General features: G+C 41.6%; 1 protein-coding gene across 5 annotated transcripts in view; it reads right to left on the bottom strand.

Moving 5' to 3' along the window:
• Positions 1-16,189, bottom strand: part of FAT3 (FAT atypical cadherin 3) — a 660,051-nt gene that overhangs the window by 510,635 nt on the left and 133,227 nt on the right. For 4 of the 5 annotated variants that reach the window (XM_078058674.1, XM_078058677.1, XM_078058676.1 and 1 more), the window contains exon 2: positions 6,416-9,724. In XM_078058674.1, the coding sequence (XP_077914800.1) occupies positions 6,416-9,707 (3,292 nt within the window). In that variant the 5' untranslated portion in view covers positions 9,708-9,724. Of the gene's footprint in view, positions 1-6,415; positions 9,725-15,981; positions 16,075-16,189 lie in introns of those variants that run through there. The other variant, XM_078058675.1, reaches the window with a different exon arrangement.

Raw genomic sequence — 16,189 nt, 5'->3', positions numbered from 1 at the left:
CTGGAATTGTCGGGAATTGCACCAAAGCCGCCAAAAAACATCTGTCTTACTCCTCAGCTTGTCAAAGAGGAGTTAAGAGGCAAGTTTGGGGAAAAGAAGCTGGAATGATTAACAGCCATCCATAAGATAAAACAGGATTTCTGGCATCTCTGAATATAAGAAAAAGGAAGCTTGTATATTATTACATTATGTAAGAGATGTGCTGCTATGGGAATCACCCACCCCTTTAAATACCTGGGTTAGCACTAACAGTTTCTGCAATGACAGAAAGCTCTTCATTTTTCTCACAACACAGATTTTCCTGTGCCTAGTTTTTGTTCCCCCCTCTTGACCCTCCAACGATTAGAGACTACAAATAAAAGAGTACTGGACTCAGCACTAGCACTAGTAAACAACTCTTCAGTTGAACTAACTAAATAAAAGCTAGTCAGTTGTAGGACTTCATTCTTTCCTTGGCCACCAGCTGAAATGTGTCCTTCTCCCTGTAGAAGATCAAGGTAGAGCATCACAACATCTGAGAGCTTGAAAGATCCTGGTACCACACCATCCAGCCAAATCCCTCTTCTTCCCATGTCTGGTGGGAGAGGGTCTTCAGCAAGGCAAAAATTTTCTTCTCATTGTAGACCATACATGGAAAGTATACACTAGATGGAGACACAAAGTCCCTTGGTTTCACTTTCTTTCCTTGCAAAATGAAAGCAATGGATAATTATGATCTCTTTACTCTTTCTCCCAGACTCTGGTGGAATGTGCCAACACATAGGACAGCACCACAGAAATGGAGTTAATAGGATTTGCTGGAAAACATCAGCCTTACAAATATTTTTAAACTTAAAATCTGTTTTAGAAATATTCCCATAAAAAATATTTTATCAGTCAGTGTCCTGACAGAGAAGAGATGGCACACTCCCAACTGGGTCATTGAGAAGCATGTAATAAACAGACTATTTACAAAGGTGTGGGCAGGGTTTAGAAAAAACGATGCAGGACTCCAGAGTTGGTAACAGTGGAGAACTGTTTCTATCCCTAAGAGGATACAGCCAGACCACAGTAACCAGTATGGAAAGAATCAAAAGGATAAATACCCTGACCTAATTCTCTTCTTCTCTACATTCTCAGTGGCAGAACTGACAGATGTCAGGGAATAAAGGAGCCCACAGGCCAAGGAACTCAGGCATCTGGACACAAAGCAGAAAGAAGGGTGGAAAATGGATCTGGAGAGGTAAATGGGAGAGAGCTAGCACAGATACTGAACACAATTATAAAGTTATTCATTTATTGTTGGAACAACATGTTCACTGAAAATAATAATTAGCTTTACAGTGTTTAGTAAGTGTGAGATGCCTCTTTTGGGTGTCTGTGTGAACCCAAATGTACTGTAGGTTTCCTAAGCCTTTGCCGGTCATACCAAAACATTTGGAATAAAGACAGCATCCTATGCTTACATGTATTGGAGAAATGCTGCCTGCAGCTTCATTTATAGAAAGGTAAATATAAATGCACATGTGTTGTGCATGTGAGCTCTCTCTCTTAAGACACCAGATGTGTGAAAAAAAAGGACACAACTGTGCCCACCTCGTGCGACGCCAGAATCAGACATGGGTAGAAAACATATCGCACAGAAATTGGCACACAGACAGCGCTCGGGGAATGGTAACCACGGCCACCACTGCCACCAGCGTCACCACCTGCAGCTGCCTCTGACCTCTCAGATGGCCCAGGAAACTTCCCACCGTGGAAGGCTAAGTCTTACACCTGTAGCTCTCTGATCACTAGTGCCCGGCCCTGGCCCTGCACACGGGGAGCGCACAATTAACCTTCGATGATGATACGGTGGTGAGAAACATTTGGAATAAAGAGAGCATTCTAGGCTCGCATATGCTGGAGAAATGCCTGCTGCAGCTTCAATTTAAAGAAAGGTAAATATGAATGTATGCTCTGCCAGGCTGTATTAGTATGCGGGAATTATTCACTCCTCGCCATCCCTCCACAAGAAAAATATTCTCTGCCCCACCTCAATGTTGAGCTTGGCCCCATGGCCCGCTTCGGCTAACAGAACGTGGGCCAGGTCTGAGCAGGGGCTTTAAGAGGTACCACACACTTCCATCAGCCCTCCGGAGCTTCTGACCTCTACAGTGAGAACAGTATCATGTCCCAGACAGTGGGTACTCCTTCAGCCTGGGTCTTGGAATGGCTAGGCCTGTGGGGCAGGCTATAATTCAAACCACAGTTGCATCTTCGACTGTTCCCCCAGACTTCAGAGCAAGGAGAAAAACTGTTTCCATAAACCACTGAGATTTTGTAGTTGTCTGTTATGCAGAAATACTACACACACTCAACAAAGTTACTAAGGCATGCTAGGGTGGCAAAGGCGGGGAGCTCACGTGAGATTTGGAGTCTACTGCACTCAGTCCCAGTCCCAGCTCTGACAACTCCCAGATGTGTGACCCTGATTGAACAAGCCTCAGGAAACCCTACCTTGCTGGAATTCCTGTGACAATCAGAAACAGCACCACCCAAGCACCTAGCACAGTGCCTGGCACAAGACAGATACTTGGTAAATGAAAGAAATAATATAATTAGCAGTAATGGATAGCCAAAATATCTTCCCAATTATCCACGATGCATTTGCTGAATGAGAAGCCGTTTATCCCAATTAAAATATTTCTTTAACTTCAGGTAAATAAAACAATGAAATCATTGCTCAAGTTTGCAGCCTACAAAAGAATCTAACAGAAAATCACAGTTTAAAAAAATACAACCTGCTCTTTCTAAACCTTCTAAAACTTCTGAGTAGTCAAGAATATGAATTCCTATTGTGTCAGAGAATAAGAATGCATTCTTTGTGAAGGAAAAATGATTAAATTGCATCTTCCAGACTAGTAATTTAAATTGTGATCAAATCCACTGTAGCTGGGGGCCTCCCAGTTAATCCATTTACTGTGAACATTATTAAACATTTATTAAATGCCTGTGCATGGTAAAAAAAATTTTCAAAGGTAAGGTTTTATTCGCTGAGCACCCTCCCCCCAAAAAAATCAAGAACATAAAAACTACTAAATGGATCGACTACTCCCAGTATAAGCAGCTTCACAAAACAGGAGCACGGCAATTACTGAAGCACAGAAAGAGATTTTTGATCCATCAGGAAGGCATTCAGAAAACTATCACCACCAATGAATAATAGAAGATTTATTTGGATAGTAAAACCTGACTAGAAAAGAAATTTATAAAATACGAGCTCCATTTCCTGCCTTTCAAAAGAATAAGGAAAAGGACTTTACAGAAAAGATATAATCTGGTAGGCATTCTCTAAGGAGCCCAAGTAAGATTCAGGCTGGTGTTTCCGAGCCCCATATAGAAGGAAAGCTTGGAGGGCTTAAATGAAGATCCCCCTGGGGCTCCTACCCCACACCTAGTGACTCAGAATCTTTGGGGAAAGGGCCCAGGAATCTGCATTTGTTAACAAACTCTCCAGTGATTCATGAGCACTCCTAAGTTTGAGAACCACTAGACAATGCAAGCCATTAAATAATTTTTGGCAGCTGACTTAAAGGTTCTTGAAAGACAAAAAGAAAACCAAACAAGTTGAGTCCATCCTATGCCAAAGGACCACATGAAGACAGCAGAGTCTGGACTTGAGACTCAGTAACGGCTGCAGGGCTAAAGAGCCATTCACTCTGCCAGCAGATCGAGCCATGATTTGCAGCACTTGGAGGCAAAGAGCTGATGGACACTGCCACAGTAATGTAAGCCCGACAGCACCATGGTGATGGCTTCTCCTGTTGGGACATACATTTGCCAAAATTCTCCTCAACCCCAGCATCCAGCTGACACAAGTCCTGGCAATCATTCCTCACCAGTTTCCTGGGCTTGCAAATTAAAATATACGGAAGACAAGAGGGGAGGAAGTCAGATGGTTCAGGATATTATTATATGGAAATTCTGAACTTCATAAAAAATGTCAACCTCCAGTCCTACAATGTACCTAGAGAAAAACAGTTTTGCTTTCTAAGAGAAGGTAAAAATGATATGTAAAGAGGGTAAAAAAATTGCTACTACAGTTTTAAAAAGTAAAAATTCTCTGGGGAAGTAAATCAGAATGTGTAGCGAGTGCAAAGAAAGGGGCAACAGGTTAAGAGAGAGGAGACAGGTGGGTTCTAGATACATCTATGTCCTCCAGTGGGTATGTGACCTCACACAACTCACTTAGCTATGCTTTAACCTAAAAGAGTTAATGTTTATCAGAATGAGCATTTTAAGCCACAAAGCAATGTCAAAATGTGAGTGGCGTTATTATCATCCACAGCAAAATTTATTTTATACAGTCCAGAATCTAACAGAACAAAGTCAAAGCAGTGAGTTTTTTTTTTTGTTTTTTTTTTTTTCAACAGAGGCAAAGGATATCAAACTCTTGGAGTCAAGAATTATAACAGAAGCTATATCATCAGATGAAACTATACACACATTTTCTGAAATCACACCCAAGATGAGAACAAAATACCATGGAAATAAGGAAAATCTAGGCCACTCTCACTGGTTGTTCCTGCTCTTTCCTGCACCAAGCTACACCAACATGAAACTTCCAAATAAAACCAACTCAATGTGGCTGATGCAGTCCTCTACGTAGCAGTGGCTAATGAGTCCACCTGACACCTTCCTGTTTGGCCTACCTTACCCACATCCACCCGAGTCCTGAGGAGAAGCTTCTCTCACTGGAGAGCCACGAACAATGAGATGAGGAGGAAAAAGGAAGGGTGACTAATGGCCAGTGCCATCAGTCAATGGACTGTAAGGGCTTTGAAAACTGTTTAACACTTATTGCCTAATAGATTTTAGATCAACACCAAATTCAAGTGTATCTGGAAACATGAGGAAGCCCATATGTGTCTTTAGGTGGGAGATAGCATACTATACTGCAGTTACTTTGAGCTGACCTTGAAACAAGGCTCCAAGTTATCTATCTTCTCTGCGTATCAGTTCACGACTTGATGATTATTAGTTCTACCTCCTGGGGCAGTTGGGATCATTAAACAAGACCCTACTATAAGTGTGGTGCCCACCTTAAGTATTGCATGAGGTCATTAGCGGTAGCAAAGTATTAGCACAGAGTAGACACTCAGTAAACATACTCCCCTTCTCATTCTGTATTTCAAAGATGAAAATATACTCCAGTCGAATGAAAAATGATACATAATAAAATAGAGTGTGTGGCCAAATCAGATCCTTGACATTTATCTTTTCCTTCATTATGGCTATGGAGACCAATTTTACAATTTACACTGGCCATAATTAAGGCACGTGTATATAAAAACTACAGTGTAAATTTGTGATGGTACATACAGTTTTGTAACTTCCATCCAGTAGTTAATACAATTTCTCAAGTCCTTTTTCCACCACTATAATAATACCCCCCCCACTACCTGTTTTAATAATCATTTTTATCACTGGGAACAAAGCACCCTGTGTTGCAGAAAATTAGTTAATACATATAAATGTACCTTGAAAACTGTGAACAGCTAATATTACTATCTACTTGAGAGTAAAGAAGACACAGCCCGTGTTGAGATGACTACAATCTATAGAAAATGCACAGTGTTAATCAAAGAACACAACACACACATAGGCACATGTCTGTTTAAAATAAATAACAATAACAAGAATAGAAAAATGTGTGTGCATATGTGTGTGTGTGTGTGTCTGTATCTATGATCAAAAGTAAATAAATAGGTGAGGGACAATGAAAATACTGGGGCAATTTTGCCCCACATTTTAAAATGTTTCTATAAAACAATCAGTTCTTATAAATAAAATCTTAAAATCCATTTTTTATGAGTACAATCCACAACATGCCCCCTCCAGCCTCTCATGACAACACTGCCATATATTAACTGAGTATCTCCAGTGCAAATCCCTGTCGTTCAAAGGCTAGATGTGCCTGTGAAACATGAAAGGCCAAGCAACTGCTGCAAAACCACTTCAGCAAAACTTTACTGGAAAGGGAAAGATTGGTGTGTAAGACCCATTTGAAAATCCATTTCACACTTCTAATTTAAAGCCAATTCAAATGTAATTTACTTTATCAGGGCCCTTAACTTTGTGAAGGTCAGAAGTGTAATCAACAGAGGTGAAAATTACTTATGCTTATCAAAAGATAACCTGGTAATAGTGCTGAACAAGAAAAACAAAAACCAGGAAACAGGACTCCCGTTGAAAACCATGGTGAGAACCACCGTATAACACGTCCTCTTACAAACCAATGTGTTCTGACATAATGCTTTCACTTGAGTCATCTCTGCACCAAATGCAAACTCATTTGTCATTCTATTTCAGTGGGAGAAGATTCCTTTTCTTCTCCAATGTTACAATTCGGGAGATGGGACACAACACTTCTGGCACAAACTAGTGAACTTACCGCTCTCGTCATCTATGTTGAACCTTCCGAGACCACTGCCGTCCCTGATGGAGTACTGGATCTCTCCATCCCTCCCAGAGTCGTCATCTTGGGCAGCCACTTGCAGTACACTTGTTCCGATGCGTGAGTTTTCTTTTACAGACCCAACAACAGCAAAGTCTGGGAAGTAGGGAGTATGGAGGTTTTCGTTGACATCCACCACCTCCACTTCAACAAAGGAAACAGATGACAGAGACACTGGTCGCCCTTTGTCTTTGGCCCGAACCGTGAGGTTATAGAACTGCTGCTTTTCATAGTCCAGTTCTTTGCTCAAGCGAATGGCACCACTTGCTTTATCTATTTCAAATCTCCCATTATAGTCATTGACCAAAGAATAGCGCACTTGACCCCCTAGCCCAAGATCCGGATCATGGGTCTCCAGCCAAGCAATGACAGTGCCAATGGGGAGATCTTCAAGAACCTTCACACTGTAGCTACTGGGAATGAAAGCCGGGGAACAGTCATTGACATCATCCAAGAAAACCTTAAGAGTGACAACCGAAAACAGCTGATGGCCACTCTCTGCCTTGTCTCTGGCTTCTATTTTTAAAGAGTAGTTCGCTTTAGATTCCCGGTCCAATTGGTCGGCTACATAGACGATTCCAGTTGAGCTGTTGATAGCAAACTGCTGCGTATCCGTCAACACTGAGTAAGTCACTTCACCATTAGAACCCAAGTCTTTGTCTCTGGCTTCCACTTGAATTATCTCAGTGCCAATACTTGAACTTTCGAGAATGTTAACTGAGTAACTGTCTTGGAGAAAAATTGGGCTGTTGTCATTAGCATCCTCCACATTGATGGTCAGCAACCTCCATGAAGATTTTTGTGGATTACCTAAGTCATAGATGGTGATATTAAGGAGATAGAGGTCCGTGTGCTCTCGGTCCATTGGCAGAAGGACTTTAAGTTGCCCTGTCTCCATATCGATATTAAAGCAACTGTCCATATTCCCATCAGATATTGTAAACAGCACCTTTCCATTGAAGCCAGAGTCAGCATCATAGGCTTTAATCTTCAGGATGTTAGCCCCAACGGGCAGATTCTCCTTCACAGCCACATCAGAAGGAAATGACTTGTCAAAATGTGGTCCTTGCCTATTAACTGAATAAAAGTCAAGAAATCCATCTTCCAGGTTCAGTTTCCCATTTGCTTTTGCCTTAATGAGTAGTTTCTCTGCCAGCTTTTGAGCCACACGAGTTTCTCTGCAACTGAAGCTCTTTGAAGACACCTTCCCATGTAGGACTGAAATGTTAACAGACATGGGGTCCGCAAAATTCTCTCCATCGGTTGCTGTAATCCTGAGGGCAAAATTACCATTTTTGATGCCAGAATTCATCAATGACTTTTTAAGCTGTAAAATACCGGAGTCTGGGTTTAAATAAAAGAAACCGAGTTCATTTCCAGAGATGATTTTGTACTTTACAAGTTCAAGTTCATCAATATCAATTGCTGAGACAGCTGTGATGTGACCCCCAACTGGAAAGTCATAGGAAATAACTCCCTGGCAAGCCACTTTCTCAAAGAGAGGGCTGTTGTCATTGACATTTCCTATTCGAATAGTCACATTTACTTCACTTTCATGGCGGTATGGTGAACCCCAGTCGGAGGCTCTTACAATGAACCTGTAAGTTTCTGGGGAGGATTCAAAATCCAATTCTTCAGTTGTGCTAATAACACCTGTAAACTGGTTAATGGCAAATGGTAACAAATTCAGACTGGCAATACTATAGGTGATGTACCCATTTTCTCCTTTATCCTTATCAGAAGCCGAAACCATCAGAACACTTGTGCCCACTGGGACACTTTCATTCACAAAAGCATCATACAGTGGCTGCTGAAATTCTGGGGTGTGGTCATTCGCATCTTCTATGCCAACGGTGACTTGTGCTTTCAAATCTCCTTCCTTGTTTGTCACTCCCAGCTTATAAACCTCCTTCTTAATAGTATTCAGTGGCTGTGCTGTGACAATCAGACCTGACCGAGGATTAATTTTGAAGTACTGTGCGTCCTCACCAGGAGATAATTTGTATTCCACATCAAGCGGTTCAGGACTTAATTTTACTATAGCAACCACAACACCAGGAGGGGAGAATTCACTAATGCTCACATCATACATTTCTTTTTCAAATCTAACTGGGACGGTGTCTTTTTGGGGGTTGGCAATGTGGACGATCTTTGCTGCTGAAAATTTCTGAGGTGACCCCTTGTCTTTTGCTTGAAGAGTGAGGTTGTAGCCATAAGGAAAGCTCCCCCAGTCGACCTTCTTTCTCTCCTTAATCTTGTACTCATTCATCCACCTGCCTTCCTTAGCCAGGAAGAACTGATCTAGAGGATCCCCAGCCACAATGGAAACAGACTCAATCTCTCCATTGGCCCCCTCATCTAGGTCATCGACTGTCACCACAGCGTATGTCGGCTCTTTGTCCAGCGAGAAAGGAATGTGAGTGACCACATGGAGAGTTGGAGCGTGTTCATTTACACGTTCAATGTGAACATAAAGCTTCGCAGTACTGCTTACTCCATTGTTTCCGTAGAGTTTCATCCCCCGGTCCACAGCCAAAATCTCCAGATCGTATCTATTCTTTTCATCATAATTTAACCGCCCACTTAAAGAGATGACACCACTCGTGGGGTGAACTGAAAAGAGATCAACTTTGTTTTTAAAGTAGTAGTAGAATTCTCCATTGGAGCCGATATCGGCATCTGTGGCGGTCACCTGGGCAACACTAGTCCTTAAAGGTGTGCTTTCTGCTATTGTAACAGAGTACGTTGTGGGTGAAAACAAGGGTCGCAGATCATTCATATCTAAAACCTGTATGTTCACTTTGGTCCATGCTTCAAGATCCTCTCCTCTGACAGAACCTTTTACTACCAATAAATAATTGTCCTGAATCTCCCGATTCAATATGGCTGAATTGCCACCTTTAGTTCTTATTCTGAGGAAACAGAAGTCTGCAATGATGACTTCCTCTGCTTTGAAGAAGCCTTCCTCATCTCCAGATACAATTCTGTATTTGACATCCCAGGACAGATCTATTAAGGTGATGCCCATTCTACCCTGGCTGTGGACGTAGGTCCTTGCGGCTGAGTTCTCACACACGGTAGCATTGTACACAGGGTGCGTGAAGTGGAAGCCGAGGGGCCCGGTCCCCGGCAGCCCCTGGGACACCGTGGCCAGAAGCTTGAGAAGCAGGAGGATGAGGCAAGAAGGGGGAGGCCGTGTACCCACACAGTATCCCATAGTTATATCCATCGTATCATACCTCCATCCTGGAAGGGGCGGGGGGAGAAAGAGAGAGAAAAGATAAATTAACCTACGGGAAAGTGGGAGAAGGTGTAGGAACTCGCTGCGATGAAACAGTGCTTTTTAAAAACTTCATTATAAAACCTTCTTACCAAAACATCAATGCAAGAAAAAAAAATTAGAGACCTCACCATACTAGATGGCAAGGAGTTCAAAATCACTAGGATTTAACTTTACATTGTTTGATTTTTATAAATCACACTTTTACACTGCTGCTGGAATTGTTCATTGGTACAAGATTTCTTGCATTCTGAAGGTCAATTTAGAAATATGTATTAGAAGCCTTAAAAAAATGCATCTACCTTTCACTTAGAATTACCTTCTAGGCAGCTACCCAGTGGAAGTAATTAGACAAGTGTACATTTAAGGTACAGTTTAAAAGACAAAAGAATTGAAAAGATACTAGCTGCCTATCAATAGAAAATCAAATAATTTCGTTGACTACTACATCAAAAACTAATGATGTACTATATGCTGGCTAACTGAACATAATAAAAAAAAGAAAATCAAATAATTTGTGGTGCATTCATAAAGTGAAATACTGTGCAGCCATTAAAAATAATTATTTTTAAAATGTACATTTTCAAATGTGGTAAGATGTAATGCTGAGTGGAAAAAAGATCATAAAACAGTATGGGTGGTTATGATTGTATTATTACTTAAACATCTCAATGCACAAGTGCAATTTTACATTTAAAAAGGATTAACTGTGTTGTGGGATCTGGGGGATTATTTGCATTTTCTAATATTTTTCCAAGTAACGTTGTTCATCAATGGTTATATAGTTACCTTTATAACTTTTAAAGAAATGCTTATAAGGCATTATCAACTTTTGTTGTGCTAACTTTAAAACTGACCATGATTTATACAGAATCCAGTATCATGAGGCTGAGAATTCAGGCCCTTAGAAGCACACATGACATAATTTAATTCTGTCGAACTAGTCACCATTTATCATTAATAAATGATAAATTTATGGTGTCTCTACGTGGTTATCTCCTTTCTGGTTTTAAATTAGTTCCAATTACCGGCTATCAGCTGAAAAATCTCCTATAACAGTTTAACATCTTAAAATATTATCAATTGTTTTTGTAGTTTATAAAACACTTTTATACCCAGGTTGGCAAGGCACACGTTATTTTACCCTTTTAGTAGATGCAACTAGACAACTTCATTCTCCTAGTAGCAGAGTCGGGATTAGAACCCAAGCCCTCTGCACACCCCTCAAGGCTTTCTCATTTCTTTTTTCCAACTCCGCCTTACAGAAGACTCTAAAGCCGATTTCTGGGCACACATTTGCTTGGTTCCAACTGAGGATGAAATATGTCTTGCTGCTGTCATCTGTTGAAGCAACTCAGGAAACGGGAGTAGCAAGTAGAAAGAGTACAGTTTAATATAGGGATTTCATAAGCAGAATAGACAGTACAAATGAAAAGTGGAAAGACGAGATAACTTTTTATAAAAGGAAAGGAGTTAATTTCACATGCAATTGCTTTGGCTGTCCGTCCTTAGGAAGCGGCTCACATGCTAAGTGTGAGAAGCCGTAAGTCAGACGTAGTAGGCTCAAATAGCCTGCCCAGGTGAATGGAGAACCCCACGGGACCAGTGCATTTAGAGCTGCCTCTTCGAGGAGCACACTTGGCTGACCCATGGGAGTGACAGAGCCCTCTTTAGGGACCACAGATATAAACCAGCAGAAGCTTTATTAATACCGCATATAACTCAATAGACTCTTATTTCATCATCTGAGAACGCTCCAAAGTAGAGGAGGGATTTTTAGGTTCACTATGAACATAATGGAATGAGACAATGCTCTTCCAGGGAATGACCAGAGGCCATCGATAGCCTCTCAACGGAGAAAACTGGGGTTACTCCCAGCATCTCCAGGGAAACGCAAATTCAGTCTCTGCCTCATTTCCCACTGGCCCTTCTATGCCGAGGGCACAGCCTACAAGCGTGGTTTTGCTGATACTTTGTCAAATGAACTTTTCTTAGTCCATCTCGCATCCCCATTTTCAACCCCGACTGAAGAGAGGAGCTGCATCTGTCCATCAATCTATTGCCAGCACGCAGCACCACACATCCCACACAGGAGACACACACACAGGACATCAAGGTACTGATGGAACCAGGGGCCCAGAAGCCTTTAACATGCTCAGTTTCCAAATCCCAGAAAATACACACATCTCACTTCCAGAAACAGACTTAAGAAATTATATGAACTCAAAGAAGCCTTAAAGATCATCTGGTTTGATCTCCTGACTTTACGGATGAGGACACTGAGACCCATAAAGATAAAGAGACTCACTAATACCAGGTCTCAAGACTCCCAGGCTCAGAGCTGATACCACATGGAAATGTGTCAACTGAATTAGTTTTTCTTTGAGTTATGTAACAATTTTAGGGTTGTGGTTTATCATCACTTTGCAGGGATCTTTGTCTTCTGACACCTTGTTAATCTCCCCAGTGCTACTCCCTCCTCTAAGCAGTTAACTGTAAGTAAACATTTAAGTGCCCCGGGGGGCAGTTACTTCAATAAGACCTTCCGGGTGAATCCTTCACAGTACAGAATGCTGTCATAACATGAAAAAACATCATTCGATTTAACTCTTCGAAAGTTGGAATGTTTGCATGCTGAGTTTTTCTTTCAGCAAGATACACTGCTGCAATTTTTTTTCTTATAACACAGAGTCAGGAGTCTTACATGCAATAGAAAACACTACAAACCACACTGAAATGGAACGGCATTGTTGTGTACAGAAATTTGGATTTAACTCCAAAAACCTGAGCAGGACTAAGCTTGTCAGCTTCGGTTGAGACCAAAATATGTCATCAAGTTTCGGCATCTTTATTTTGGAAAAAAAAAAAAAAGTCCTATTTGGCACCAACTATTTTAAAAACCTGCAGTTTTCTCCATTGACTTAGAAAATAAATCAGTGCTAAAAGTGAGGAATTCTATAAAATTCTGAAAGTAAACACTAGAATAAGATTTTGGCTCCTTTTTTTAGCATGCTAAGACAACTGTTAAGTTGTTTTTTTTAAAAAAAATAGTATGCTTTTCCACACTGAAGCCAAGCTATCTGTGAAGCCAATATGATAGTTACGGTGTTTTAGATGCTCTGCGTATTGATTTATTCTACTGCTTCTGGATTATTTTAAACAAAGCACTTAGTTCCCAACCTCAGAGCCTATTTTCTATGACTTAGTAACATAATCAATATTTTTTGATATAATCTCCAAAGAAATCATCAAGCCATCAATCTTGGAGACATTATTTTTCAGAGCAGTTGGTTGTGCCTCCCCCATCCTGCCCTGTGAGCTCGGAGAGAGAGAGGATCTTAGCCTGAGACTCAGAAGGGCATGGGGAGTTTTCTTTCCAGAGATGAATAAATACGGGTGACCTTGGGGGCAGCTCACAGCTCTTACAAAGGCCATCTCTCTGAGGGAGCCTGGACTCTGCAGGGTGCCTCTACTTGCTTGGGTAACCTGGGGAAGCTCTTTTCTGCCATCATTAAACGGGCCTCCTTAAATCGCTGGGATTTCTGAATGCTGGAAAAGGCATCTTGCAAGAACATTCTATTTTCATTCCATCTCTTATCTTGTATATTTTGAAAGGGTTTTACTGGCAGACGGGGTGCTTGGGAAATGTGCTATGATAGGCTGTAAAACAAAGAACAAAGTCAGTCTCTGAAGGGCCTCCCCTTCCCTGGCATCCTTGATGAAGACAACTTGCGTTAGAAGCTGCACGCGTGCGCGGTCACTGAGTCAGAGGCTCACACATGGGCTGTAGGCACAGTGAGTCCCGGACACATGCTCTGGAGCCTGACTGCCTGGGTTTGAATCCCTGCTCTGCCATTTCCTAACTGTGTTATATCAGGCAGGTTATTTAACCTCTCTGTGCCTCAGTTTCTTCTGCTCGCAAATGGGAACGATAATGCTGACCAGATAAGATCTGAGTTAACAAATATAAGCATTTAAAACAGTTCATGTCACATGGTAAGTATACAGTTGTTAGTTATTCATATCATTAACTAAGGCAGTTTTCAGAGAAGACAAAATCTGGGAGTCACACGGTAGGGATGGTGGGGGGTTTACAATCTCCTCTGACACTTCCTTTTCTAGTAGCAAAAGGCACATCAAAGGTAAAAATCTTTATTGAAAGCGAATGATTACTACAGTAGACCCAAAGGTCAGAGAAACCGGACTTGAATCCAGGCTTGTCACCGACTGGCTGGGTGACATTGGGATAATACTTAAACCTTTTTAAGTCTCAGCTTAGGGATAATAAGAGCTCCCACCGTCATGTAACAGACAAACGTTCCATAAATATTAACTGACATTACAGTGATGAAGGCGCTCAGAAGAGGGGATACAAGACGGAAAACAAATGAAAACTGGGCTAAGGAGAAAGGGTCAAGAGGGATAGCCCTTGGGGTAGCCCAGCCCTAACAGGAAAGCCACCCTTTCACAGACCCCAGATGCCCACCCTGGCTTGGGGTCAGTGCCAGAGAAGGCGTGTGCCTGGGGGCATGGGTCGAGGGCTGTGGCCGCAGCTCTGTAACGGACTCCAACGCCTACACGTCTACTTTACAACTCAGGAAACTACAGCTGCAATAGGGAGCTACTCCTCAGACCTGGCATTTAATTCCTGAGGAGTTCTAGCAGGACTCCTCCTTGCCGTGATGAGTCCCAGAACAGCCAGATACTGCTAAACCTTATCTTCCTGAGCAGCCTATTCTGATACTGTTCGAATTACCATCCTCGTGGCACTACTTTATGTTCTGGGTCTTTGCTCCTGAAATCAGTTATAGACTGTCTGTATGACACATTTGGGAATAAAGTTTTACTCTCTGGCTAACGCTAATGGCTGCCTGAAGAGAAGAAAAAATGTTTACTCTGTAGTTTTCTTAATACAAACCATTGTAGCTAGAGAGTGCAGAGGATAATATACTAGGCAGTCAGGTCACAAATAATTCATGTCATGCCATTATTCAGATTATATCATGATATACTGAACCAGGGCCATGTAAACTCACTGAGTTTTACAGTCAAAAGGATCATAAAATTGTCTAGTGCAACACCCTAGTTTTAAAGTGGAGGGAACACGTTGGGGAAGGTTAAGTGATCTGGACAGGGTCACACAGCTTGCCGGTAAAAAAGCTAAAATTGGACCTCAGGTCTCTCCTGTGAATGCGGCTCACTGCTGCCGCCTCATTTAAGAATACAGGTCTCTACTTGTTCATCTCTACAAATTTTACTCATCTTCTTAGATTTAACTGAAATGCCACCTACTCTGTGAAGCAATCCCAGAGATTTCTATTCAAAAGTGAGCTCCAGTCCTTTTTTTTTTTTTTTAAGATTTTATTTATTTATTTTAGAGACAGGGAGAGAGAGTATGTGAGTCAGGGGAGAAGCAGAGGGAAAGGGAGAAGGAGAGCATCTCAAGTGGATTCCGCGCTGAGCACAGAGCCCCACACATGACCCTGACTGAGATCATGCCCTGAGCCAAAATCAAGAGTTGGTCGCTCAACCAACTGAGGCACCCAGGCGTCCCCAAAGTGAGCTCCAGTTCTAAAGCTGTGATTCTTAAGCTTTAGCGAACATCGGAATCCCAGTGGGGCTGGGCTCCATCCCAGAGTTTCTGGATCAGTTGGAGGAAAATTTATAATTCTAGCAAGTTCCCAGGAGATGCTGGTCCTGGCACAACCATACTCTGAAAACCTGCTCTGAACTTGTCTGTATTTTATCTATATGTTCCTCTCTGATAGCACTTTCTTTCCTGTATTAAAGTTACTTATGTGTGTTTTTAAATTACGTGCTGGACAATAATCTCTCTTATTTCTTCTTCTCATGGTATCTATCTAACAAAGTGCTTGGAAAAGGCAAAAATTTGATAAATGTTTGTGGAGTAAAATTTGTCTGGTCAGCATCCACTATAACTGTATAACATGCTTCAGAGAGAAGATCTACATGAATCATCGGACAAATCAGGAATTATGATTATAAAACTTATGGACCCTGGGTCAATAGCTAGCCCACCATTTCCCAAACCATGTCCCATGACACATTACTTTATGACACAGGAATGGGTGTGCAACTAAAACATTTTAGGAAGTGCAGGTTGAATAAACAGATTTGTCACTTTAAAACTTCTTGGAGCATTTTGTATGCTCCAAAATAAACATCCCCCTTTTCCTGTCCTTAGTCACCTCTAATAACTTACCCTGCTTTGCTGTCTCCTTATGAAAGCATGGTGTCTGTTGTCTATCCCCACTAGCAGAAGTAAAGTTCTCTGGCACTTGGTCAGGATTCAGTGAATACCTGCTGCACACACAAATATACTACTCGAACTGTGATTCTAAGGTGTATAATAACATGCACAACTTCTAAAATCTATTTCACCATGAATTTCCTCCCCGTCCCCCCACCCC

Source organism: Halichoerus grypus, chromosome 11 (assembly GCF_964656455.1).
Source record: "Halichoerus grypus chromosome 11, mHalGry1.hap1.1, whole genome shotgun sequence".
Taxonomy (NCBI): Eukaryota; Metazoa; Chordata; class Mammalia; order Carnivora; family Phocidae; genus Halichoerus; species Halichoerus grypus.
This window is presented reverse-complemented; position numbering and strand designations above follow the sequence as displayed.